Source organism: Diachasmimorpha longicaudata, chromosome 19 (assembly GCF_034640455.1).
Source record: "Diachasmimorpha longicaudata isolate KC_UGA_2023 chromosome 19, iyDiaLong2, whole genome shotgun sequence".
NCBI lineage: Eukaryota > Metazoa > Arthropoda > Insecta > Hymenoptera > Braconidae > Diachasmimorpha > Diachasmimorpha longicaudata.
In genome coordinates, this window is record NC_087243.1 from 3,484,579 (window position 1) to 3,494,833 (window position 10,255).

At 38.2% G+C, this 10,255-nt stretch overlaps 4 protein-coding genes across 7 annotated transcripts in view; 3 read left to right on the forward strand and 1 right to left on the reverse strand.

The window, feature by feature from the left end:
* Alkb (AlkB) overlaps positions 1 to 2,477 on the forward strand; it is a 102,896-nt gene extending 100,419 nt beyond the window's left edge. Inside the window, exons 5-10 of the mRNA XM_064137917.1 lie at positions 174 to 316; positions 379 to 487; positions 569 to 722; positions 810 to 1,383; positions 2,092 to 2,183; positions 2,387 to 2,477. Coding sequence (XP_063993987.1) covers positions 224 to 316; positions 379 to 487; positions 569 to 722; positions 810 to 1,383; positions 2,092 to 2,175 — 1,014 coding nt within the window. The 5' untranslated portion in view covers positions 174 to 223 and the 3' untranslated portion in view covers positions 2,176 to 2,183; positions 2,387 to 2,477. The remainder of the gene's footprint in view (positions 1 to 173; positions 317 to 378; positions 488 to 568; positions 723 to 809; positions 1,384 to 2,091; positions 2,184 to 2,386) is intronic.
* On the forward strand, positions 2,387 to 4,230 carry LOC135171405 (V-type proton ATPase subunit D). The gene is made up of 4 exons (XM_064137933.1): positions 2,387 to 2,477; positions 2,811 to 2,928; positions 2,998 to 3,483; positions 3,559 to 4,230. The coding sequence occupies exons 1-4, from the start codon at positions 2,437 to 2,439 to the stop codon at positions 3,649 to 3,651; spliced, it is 738 nt and encodes a 245-aa protein (XP_063994003.1). The 5' UTR covers positions 2,387 to 2,436; the 3' UTR covers positions 3,652 to 4,230.
* A 143-nt stretch (positions 4,231 to 4,373) lies between these two features.
* LOC135171407 (uncharacterized) lies at positions 4,374 to 6,183 on the forward strand. 4 transcript variants are annotated; one of them, XM_064137937.1, is made up of 4 exons: positions 4,374 to 4,766; positions 4,878 to 5,180; positions 5,273 to 5,325; positions 5,444 to 5,580. In XM_064137937.1, the coding sequence occupies exons 1-4, from the start codon at positions 4,554 to 4,556 to the stop codon at positions 5,445 to 5,447; spliced, it is 573 nt and encodes a 190-aa protein (XP_063994007.1). In that variant the 5' UTR covers positions 4,374 to 4,553; the 3' UTR covers positions 5,448 to 5,580. The 4 variants fall into 4 exon arrangements, with proteins under 4 accessions (XP_063994007.1, XP_063994005.1, XP_063994004.1 ...); XM_064137935.1 differs by lacking the exon at positions 5,273 to 5,325 and having other exon boundaries at positions 4,911 to 5,180; positions 5,444 to 6,183; XM_064137934.1 differs by having other exon boundaries at positions 5,273 to 5,585.
* LOC135171397 (cytoplasmic 60S subunit biogenesis factor ZNF622) lies at positions 5,923 to 7,431 on the reverse strand. The gene has a single exon (XM_064137916.1). The coding sequence runs from the start codon at positions 7,429 to 7,431 to the stop codon at positions 6,280 to 6,282; it is 1,152 nt and encodes a 383-aa protein (XP_063993986.1). The 3' UTR covers positions 5,923 to 6,279.
* Between the last annotated feature and the right edge of the window lie 2,824 nt (positions 7,432 to 10,255).

The following is a 10,255-nucleotide window of genomic DNA, read 5'->3' on the forward strand; positions in this document are numbered from 1 at the left end:
TCAGCAATGCCCTACCATAGCTACCTATATTTTTATCTATTATATTAAATTATTTGGAAAAGGTTTTTGTTTTTCAAATTGAAGACAATACTTTACAGAATTATAACTTGAATATTTGAAATTGAGAATCAAATTGGAGTGCATGAAAAATAATGGGAATTTTGCATTCCTAGAAGCCGCGCACGCGTGTAGCAATCTGTCAAATTGAAATAGTAATATAACTATGTTCAAAGACTACTTTAAGTACTATAAAAGGAGGAATCCTCCACCGGAATTGGAAAGTGTAATTGATTTGTCAAATAGTGCTTCGGAGCAGGTATGTAAGCTATCACTTATTACATTTTTTGTCTTCTTTCTATTTTGCCTTTGAAATGTTAGGTTAGAAAATTACCTGTGCAATGTGCCACACAATATGAGACTGATAAAACTATCTTTGGATTGAAGCCCATTAATTCTTGGGAAATATTTGAGCTTCCACATATTCCAGGTAAGAAAGGGTTGATAATAAATTTTTAATTCGAATGGTTCTTATATTGATCATACATAAGGCATTCCTGTTTGTGAGCAGGACTGATATTTATTAGAAATCCTTTCACCTCGTCTGGGCAACGTTACTGGATCACAAGGTGCTTCAAAGATTACTCGAGGAAGCCCAACAAACTCAATATTGATGTCCATGATGTACTGGGGGAGAAGGAGACGTGGTGGGACGTCTGCACAAAGTCAGTACACTCATTAATCCTTTGCCATTTTCGGAGTATAAAGTAAATGAACTTATTCCTTAATTTGAATGCATAAAATTGACTTAGGGGTGATCGGAGAGCTGCATTACTCATTCCTAAATTGCGTTGGGCCACATTTGGATATCACCATAATTGGGATACGAAACATTACACTGAAGAAAATAAAATCGAAATGCCAATAGAGGTAGAGGAAATAACGAAAGTCATAGCGAAGGCCCTTGGATTTGACAATTTCAATGCCGAAGCGGCCATTATAAATTTTTATAGAATGAATTCTACACTGGCTGGTCATGTCGACCACTCCGAAGATAATCTCGATGCACCTCTCATTTCTGTAAGTTTTGGACAGAGTGCAATATTCCTAATTGGGGGATCGAAGTACGAAGATCCTGCCCATGCTCTTTTTATACACAGTGGAGATGTTGTCGTGATGTCTGGTGAGTCCAGGCTACGATACCATGGAATTCCGAGGATTGTCAGGGCCTGTAAGACACCATGGGATGACGAAGAGTTGAGGGATGATGTTTTGGTGGATAGCAAGGATTGGTGTACCGCTAAGAGCTTTATTTCCGACGCGAGGATTAATATAAATGTCAGAAGAGTTTTAAGACCCGAACAAATGACATTAACTACATGTCAGGTAGATAGTAAACCCCTTCCGTCCATTTAATAATGCTCAGGTAATTTTTGCTATTTTAATTGTATAATATTTTAGTCAAATTTCTTGAGAATCTTTTTATCATGAATGATTTTTAAATACATTTGTTGGCCAAAAGTATTTTACGTTATTATATGAAAAATTGAAGTAATATGATGAATTAAGACTTGGAGAAGACATTTGAGACGTTGAGGAAATCCCACGCAATGATTGCCATTTTTTTGAAAAAGTATCGGGAATTAGTTAACGTTTTCTCATGTTTCCCAGTGACTATCGTCACTGATCTATTCTCCTCTTCAAATTTCCATGTCGACGCGTTATGTGAGTACTTCTTCAATAAAATTTGTTTCGCCTCTTCGAGTGCTTTGTAAAGGTAGGATTGCCTGGAGGAGGGTGGGGTTGGTAAATCCATTTAGACTGACCTGAGATCGCTGAAAGATTGGGGATAGCGGCATATTAAATTTAATTGCGTCATGAGGTCCAAGAGATAAAATGAACCTTTTGTTGACATTTATCTGCTGAAAAGTTGCAATGTTCATCCTCGCGAGAATGTCCTCGCACGTACTCCTGAGTACTCCACTCTGCCAGGAATAATTCTTCTTCGTCTGGTCAGGCCCCTTGAAAATCTTCAAATAATCCTCAGACTTCCTTTTCCACACATAATAACCTCGATTCTCCATTGTTTTCAAGCCCCGAAGAACGTGGTTTTCTTCAAGAATTTCAATATTTTCTTCTGCCATTTTCACGCTGAATTTGGTGAATAAATTTAAATAGCCGGAAAGGTAAATTCAAATTTTTAACATTGTTTTAAATAATTTCACGGTCGAAAGAGTAACTCCATAGTTCAAAGCATAATTTACCCCATCGATAGGGGAACTCTGATTAGATTTTGTTGATATAAAAATGAATAGCGGCATTTTGAATTTCAAACGAAAGCCCACATCTTCGCGCCTTTTCCGACAACCACAAGCGTTTCCGGTTTCAGAGAGTCAGCTGATATACTCCATTCTCGTGTGATCAACTCCAACAGCGAATATGTCAGGAAAAGACAGGCTACCAATTTTTCCTTCTCGGGGGTAAGTAATTAATGATATTTTACATTTTTATATAGCCAAAGGAAACCACGGTATCCTGACTAACTCTGTCACACTTGATTGCACTTAATTGTTGTCATTACTTCGAAAAAAATCAGGTGATTGAAAAATGGGTGTAACCCCAAACGTAAATGTTTTTCTTGATTATGTCAATTCACTGTTGATTATTGAGAAGCTCAATATTTTATTTTATTGTTTATGTTCAATAGACTAGTAAAAAATCAGTGTCACTTGTTCAAGTTTGACAGTTTTCAAAATTATATTGGTGACCTTCGGAAGGAAAAGGAAGAGTTGTAGTGGTTTATTAATTTACAGAGCGCAAATGTTGATGAAATCCCGTCTTGCGGGAGCAACAAAAGGTCATGGGCTGCTTAAAAAGAAGGCTGATGCTCTCCAGATGCGTTTCCGTACAATTCTGGGAAAAATCATTGAAGTAATTATAACAATCTTGGTTAAGAGGTCAATTTTTACACAGGAAAATTATTGCTTTCATAATTTTTAGACAAAAACCCTAATGGGTGAGGTGATGAAAGAGGCTGCCTTCTCTCTGGCAGAGGCGAAATTCGCGACAGGTGATTTTAATCAAGTGGTTCTCCAGAATGTTACCAAAGCGCAGATTAAAATTCGCTCGAAGAAGGACAACGTTGCTGGTGTTAACCTCCCAGTGTTTGAGTCCTATCAGGACGGTACGGACACTTACGAGCTAGCAGGTCTAGCCAGGGGTGGACAGCAGCTGGCCAAACTCAAAAAGAACTACCAGAAAGGTGTCAAGTTGCTGGTTGTGCTGGCTTCTCTCCAGACAAGCTTTGTCACTCTCGATGAAGTTATTAAAATCACAAATCGTCGTGTCAATGCCATTGAGCATGTCATTATACCCCGCATTGAGAGAACGCTCGCTTATATCATTTCGGAATTGGATGAACTCGAGAGGGAAGAGTTTTATCGGCTCAAAAAGATTCAGGATAAAAAGAAAGTCATTAAGGCTAAGGTAATAGCAGGATTTATATTTAAAAGTCGTCTGAATTTATTTCAAAGGTATTACTGACTTATTGTCTATTCTCAGGCTGAAGCTCATCGACTGGAGCTGATCGCAGCTGGTAAGGAAGTCGATCCTGGTAGTATGCTTGAAGAGGCAGATGATGATTTGCTCTTTTAATAATAAAAATATGTAAATATCTACCGCGCAAATTTCGATGACAAAAATTCATTACCATATGAGAGTCTCTGACTGAGAAGGCATAGAGCTCCCAATGCCTCCTCCTTCACAGACTCATGCCAAGCCTAAGTGACACATGTCAAGAGAAAATAATAAGCAAGTATACTATTATTGTACAAAGTATTGTTCATCGTCTTTCTTCAAGTTGAAGAAAAATTTGCGGAAAATCCGCTGTTTCTTCCGTCGTCATCGATAAGTCGTTTAATGTTCAACACATCGCGGATTGTATATATTAATAATTAGTTATAGATTCCTGGATGTTTTAATTTGAGAAATAGGAATTTGGTGATTACGATAGATTGAGAGGTTGGTAATCTTTCAAAAATAATTTTAATTTCCATTGTTTTCGTATGCAAATCCGTATTTCTTTTTAATAACAGGGGAACAAAAAATATTCCCAGATAAGTCGACTTGTCCATCACTCCACAGCTTGCAATTATAATATAAGAATGATGATTTTTCCAAATCACATATTATAAAATTAATTCACTGGCTATCAATAAATGAATAGAAACTCTATGATACTGAGAATTCAAACTACCGTTGATTATATATCGATAATCACTTTAGTTTCCCAGATAAAAATCTAAAAATTGTCAGCATTGCAGTATTCAGTCGTTATGATCTTGATGAAGAGGGCTTGATGATTATGGGAGCTAAAGCCTCAGAACTAGGTCAATCAATAAAGAAACTAGTAGGGCGCACGCGGCAAGCAGCCCTCTAGATCTCGGACAACCTTCGGGAGTCCAGTCTCGTCCGTTAAATTTGTTCCAGTGGCTATCCTTCGATCGAAGTCAGCTTTAACTCGTGCAGATCGTACAATTTGACTAGTTTATATCAACATGTCGGGTTTTCATTTTTCCGCGATATCGGTGCCGAAAGATCGATTCGACGAAGCTATTGAACATTTGAGATTCAATTTCTTCCCGGATGAACCGCTCAATCGCGGCGTGAGGCTTTGCCAGAAAGGTGAGTCGCATTGTGAGTTGGAGAATCATTGTTTATCAACGCTTAAGCAAGGATATTCAAGAATGCTCATTACGGATGATGGGACGGTAATTATTTTATTCACATATTTTTATAAATTTCCCATTTAAAATTCCTTTCTCTTTTTTCAATTTCCTTTGAGAGTATTACGTTCACAAATCTGTCTGTCTTCTCCAAAGACCATCCAGTTAAATGATAGACTTCTCCTCCAGATAGCCGGACTCGCCTTAAATGGAACGACGAAAGTAGGGGAACGAGAGGAGGCAGTTCGTCGTTTGGCGGCCCTCGATGATGAGAAATTCAAAATAATTTTTGGCCTTCTATATCAAGTGAATGACAAAGTTAACTTATTCAATAAATATCAGACTGATGAACTGTTCGAGTGCCGTATCTTGAGCGTCGATGAAGAGTTTCGAGGACGTGGACTAGCCAATATACTCATGAGTGATTCTGTCGAAGTCGCAAGAAAAGCCGGGTTCAAGGTGTCGCTGAAAAACTCTCATTATTGCACGGAAAGCATGCACACAATCACATTTCTATATAAATATCACACTCGATTTAATTTTCGTTTCAGCATGTACGTTATCGTGTGCATGGGATGATTATGTATAATCATTTTATTGAAAGGTACTTCTACTATTTTTTTTTTAAATTTACTTTCTGTGTTTTCAATTATTGCAATTTTCCTTATTTAATTCGTATGCTTTAACGATGGAGAATTGATTTATCAACTATTAATGTTTAGGTAATGAAAGCCGATGCTACGGGTATATTTTCGCAGAAGGTGTTCGAGAAACACGGCTTCAAGACTGAAGCAGAAATTCTTTATTCCGAAATAGATGAGGCAATACGACCCTCGCCACCACATTCTGCCCTTAAACTAATGGTCAAAGTACTCTATTAAATTCTTGGAGGTAATTAAAAAATGATGCGTAAATCCAATAATGATATAGTAATGAAAGTTAAATGTCTCGTCGTTGAAAGTGTGTCAGTAACACTAACAATCATTTGATAATTCATATTGTGATGTCTGGATTAGTCGATGGTTACTGCCCTAGAGAGATTTATATATTTCTGGAGTAAATAAAAATATGAATTGTCTTCCGTTAAACGAAAAGGAAATAGGTGAGGTTGAACAATAGATCGACGAGAGGAGAAAGATAACCCACCAATTTATCGAGGATTCGGCGGGTCCGAAATGAATAAAAATAAATGAACAGAGAATAACAGTAAAATTTTTATCTACAAATTCAACAGCTACCGTCCAAGGGTGGCAACGATCTTTCATAAATCCGTACAAAAAAAAATCACACATTGCAAAACGATATATACCAGAAAGGGTCCATTTACAAACAATGATAATAATAATTAAAATATAAAATTGAGGAATTATACGAACTTATACATGATATTGAAGTATTTTTGTTGCCGTCTGTTATAAACGTTGTTTTGTAAATCCACGAATAAATAGTCAAGTTTATTAAACTGTTGTCTGTATTTAACCAACAATAGTCATAACAATATCAATATTATACATGTAATATCCAGATATCTAGCGTAAACAATATTGACTTCGGTCTCCTAGAAGTTGACTTGTTGTCGGAAATATTTCTGGAACTTGTTAGCTTTGAACTGCAATTGCGTGGAATATTTTGCCTGGACCCTCTGCATGTATTTGATGTCCCTGGCTTTTTTTACGGCAGCCTCTCTCTGTGTCTCCGTCCATCCGAGTGCCCGATAATGACACAAGACTCTTCTCAGCTTTTCACTTTTGGGAATGGCAACAGCGCGATTGGGATCCAAACTCTGTTTGTAGTATCTCATGAGGGATCTGTGGCCAATAACATTACCGGATGGCAGAACAAGCTGATAATCTCCATCGTCTAGCTCAGGGATCTCCACCTCAGTGTCAGCATCGTGTTGTTCAGCGTCTGGATAGGATGAAGAGTAGTCGTAGAAATCGGAGTACTCCACCAGCGCCTCACCCTCGTGCAGCATTTTGCAGTGGCCCTTGTCTATCATGTGAGCGCGTGCTGCATCTGCACTGTGGAATGCTTTCCCTGTATCGTTGCACCAGAGGCACATGAACCCAGCGAATATTTTTTCACCTAGATATTCCAAAAGCCCTTTCAAATCGACACAGTACTCTGGATCTGGAATGAAGAAACTGTGGGCCTCTGTCATGTGCTTCAAGTTCTTGACACCTGATCTACTGTGATGATTGCAAAACAGACAGTTGTTATTCTTCACTGGATTCTCCGTGTTATCCAGCCACTCATCAGAATCCAGTGACTCAACATCTGAGTCCACTTCCATCTCTTCCGAAATTCCAGCTGATAAATCTGTTGCGTCTGAACTGTGAGGATCAACGATAATGAACGACGAAGTGCTTGAATCTTCATTAGTCTTCTCTGAGAATTTTTGGGCATTCTCTTTGTGCTTTTTGGACATTGTGTGGTTATCGTACTGATTTTTTGTGCTGAAAGTCTTTCTGCAAATCTTACAGGTGAGAGTTCTATCCGGATTCTTAAGAGCATCCTCTTGACCTCGTTGAGCTATGACTCGCTTTTGAAATTCCTCAACAGGGACGGGGGGCAGCTCTGCTACCTTACGTTTTAAGTTATAACGGTGCCAGTCAGATTTGTAGTGCTGTCGTTGGATCTCCAGGTCTCTGAATGCCACACGACATGTTATGCAGGTATAGGGGGACTGAATGTTTTTAGATGCTTCCATTTTCCACAATTTCAGTCTAGGAGCTGAGGAATTTCAAGAAAATACATATTGCTACATTATAATTAATGAAATGACGATTTTCTATATCATATGAATATACAAATACCTGTGTTTTTTCTTCAACTTTTAGATGACTATTGACTCTAAAGAATCACGTGTCGTTGGACACTAATTCACAGAGGTTAGAAAGAGAAAAATGTGATTTTCGAGAGAAGCACACATGTTTCAACTTTCCAGAGTTAATTTAAATGCCTGCGCTATTGATTCACAAATAGTAATTCAAGTCTTCTTCCTGGGAATTACAACTATCTTACAACTTGACATACAATTCTTAAACCATTACACATAGGAAAAAAGTATATATGTAACAGGAAGGAAATACATTTCGATATATCGAAGTAACATCAGGGCCGTAGTAACTTGTCCTATGGAACCATCACATGAAAATGTCCGAGAAGCTGAGCATAAATCTACAGTTTCCATGAATAAACTTTTACATCATAGAAATGATGAAAAAATGGTATCCTTTAGGAAATTTCTAACTATTCGATTGTTACGTTGAAAAATAATCATGTATTTCATAATATTTTTATCCTCAAGGCGATAAAATTTTCAGCGTAGTCGGTCGAGCAGAAAAAAAACTACGACAGGGCAGTATTGAATCCGCCATTATTGGTTTCTTCTCGTGTTCGCAGCAGTCTCGCACTCGCTGTTGCATTCAGGCAGTAGCCGTCTCGTAAGTTGGAGCGTTTTGTTGTGAATTTTCATTAAAAACCACGTTTACCCAAGATATAATTTCACAATCATCCGGATCAACGTGTAACCACACGAGGAATACAAAAATCCAGTGAGTACCTCACGATAATGCTCATATAATGAACGTAATGGGGTAATTAAAGAGGGGAATAATATTCAGTTGCTGAAGATTGAGAGGCAAAATCGGTGCTCACGAAAGGGCCATCCATCTGTCTCAATTTCTCACTACCCAGTGTGGGTCACGACTGAATTTTCACGCTAAAAGGCGGCCGTCCAGCAGGGCGTTACCATTTTATATGACTTTTCATCGACGTCAAGGTGAGATGATGTATTTTTTTCAATTAACCTTTGTAATATGTCGCTCTTGAACCAGCTGGCCGATTATTTTCACGCCCTTCCTCCTTTTCCTTCCAACCCCACCACTCAGCACACTAATTTTAGCGAAGGAACCCAACAGCCATTTTGGAGACACTCTGAACCATTGGTTAAACTAGTTTATTTCTTGGATAACATTGGCAATTAGTTTTCCTTTTTTTTCTTTATTCAATAACCAGCGATAAAATGCTACTTTGGCATTCGTATTTGTCCTTGTGATAACTCTCTTCTCCCATGCATTTTCTCTGTAATATTGTTTATTTTTAATCAATGAAACTCAAGTACTCAGTGACCAGCGGAAATATCTACGATTATTCGATATCGCTTCCTTCATGACAAATAATAATACTGTAGTTGTTAACGGCTTTGTATCTAATCTAATCTACGCAATGGGCAGTGGGAGACTAACAGCAAAGAGCTCGAAGGCCTCGGTCGTGGACAAAATTGTATTTATTTTTCATTCCGATAAATTGTCGACAGCATCCAATGGATAATGAGTTTTTCGCAAAAACCAAATGGTTCTTAATATTTCTTTCCTTCATTGAGGTGAGAAGATTGTTATTATTGAACAAATAGAAGTTGTCGAGCTCTCAACGCAAATATCATTTTTATTCAACTGGAAAAGTAACCGTTATCGGGAGATCCTCCCCTCCCCCTCCCCAGAACATACCACTCTGACCTTTTCACTGATAGCACAGAATTGTTAATGTATACTGGTGAATTAACACAGTCGCTCTCATTACACACCAGCTATTAAATTATTTCACTAGCACTGTGGCAAAAGTCAGTGTAATTTTAATATAAAATTCAAAAAGCAAAGGAGGCTGACCTACCGTAAAAATTAAAGGGGAATGCATCAACATTGGCGATCTCCGCTGATTCTGACGATGCAGGGTTTGATAAATCCAGTTGCCTTTTGGCCAATAACTGCGCAAAAGCAATCAATAAAATCATGAAAGGGCGAGAACTGCGTACAATCACAGGGCTGTGCACTGCGCAAGTGCTGCACAATTCACGATTGCGCATAACTCTCCTGAAAATATCATTTTTTTCCATCTCATTTATACACAAAGTACGGCATTCGACACAGCGACAACGACGCATAGGTCCAGAGCACTGATTTTTAAACAGATTGAAAGGGAAATTATTTGCACTGAGGTACTCCAGAGAAGAGAGAAGTGAAGTTTTTGGGTTTTTGTTGGGAACGAGTTGTAGAAATATTTTTTTAAACCTGAAGGGTTTTATTGAGGTGTGTTGGAGGGGCTGGATAAAAGGGAGAAAGTGGGACCGGCTGGTCCTGGATAAAATATTCATCAACGGATATATAGGTCAACGCACGAAATCACGACTTATGCGTCTACGTCGAGCAGGTAAAGTTTGAAACATGTTGTGCTGGTTGGAGATAATTTTCCGGAGGTTAATTATTATTCCGGCACGTTCTTGAGAGCCACCGCTGATGGATTAAAAAGAACGGGGGTATTATTATCCATGTGATCAATAAAGAGGCATCCACGAGGCCGCCTAGCTACTCTTTACTATATTATCCATCTTTTCTGTTTGATCATTAGTTTCCCACTGAAGTGGCTTGTCATTATAATTTATTTATCTAGAGTATATGTACTGGGTTATAGCTTTTGGGAAGAAGGAACTTTGTGGTATATGGCAATCGGTGCAAGATACTTTTATCGATCAC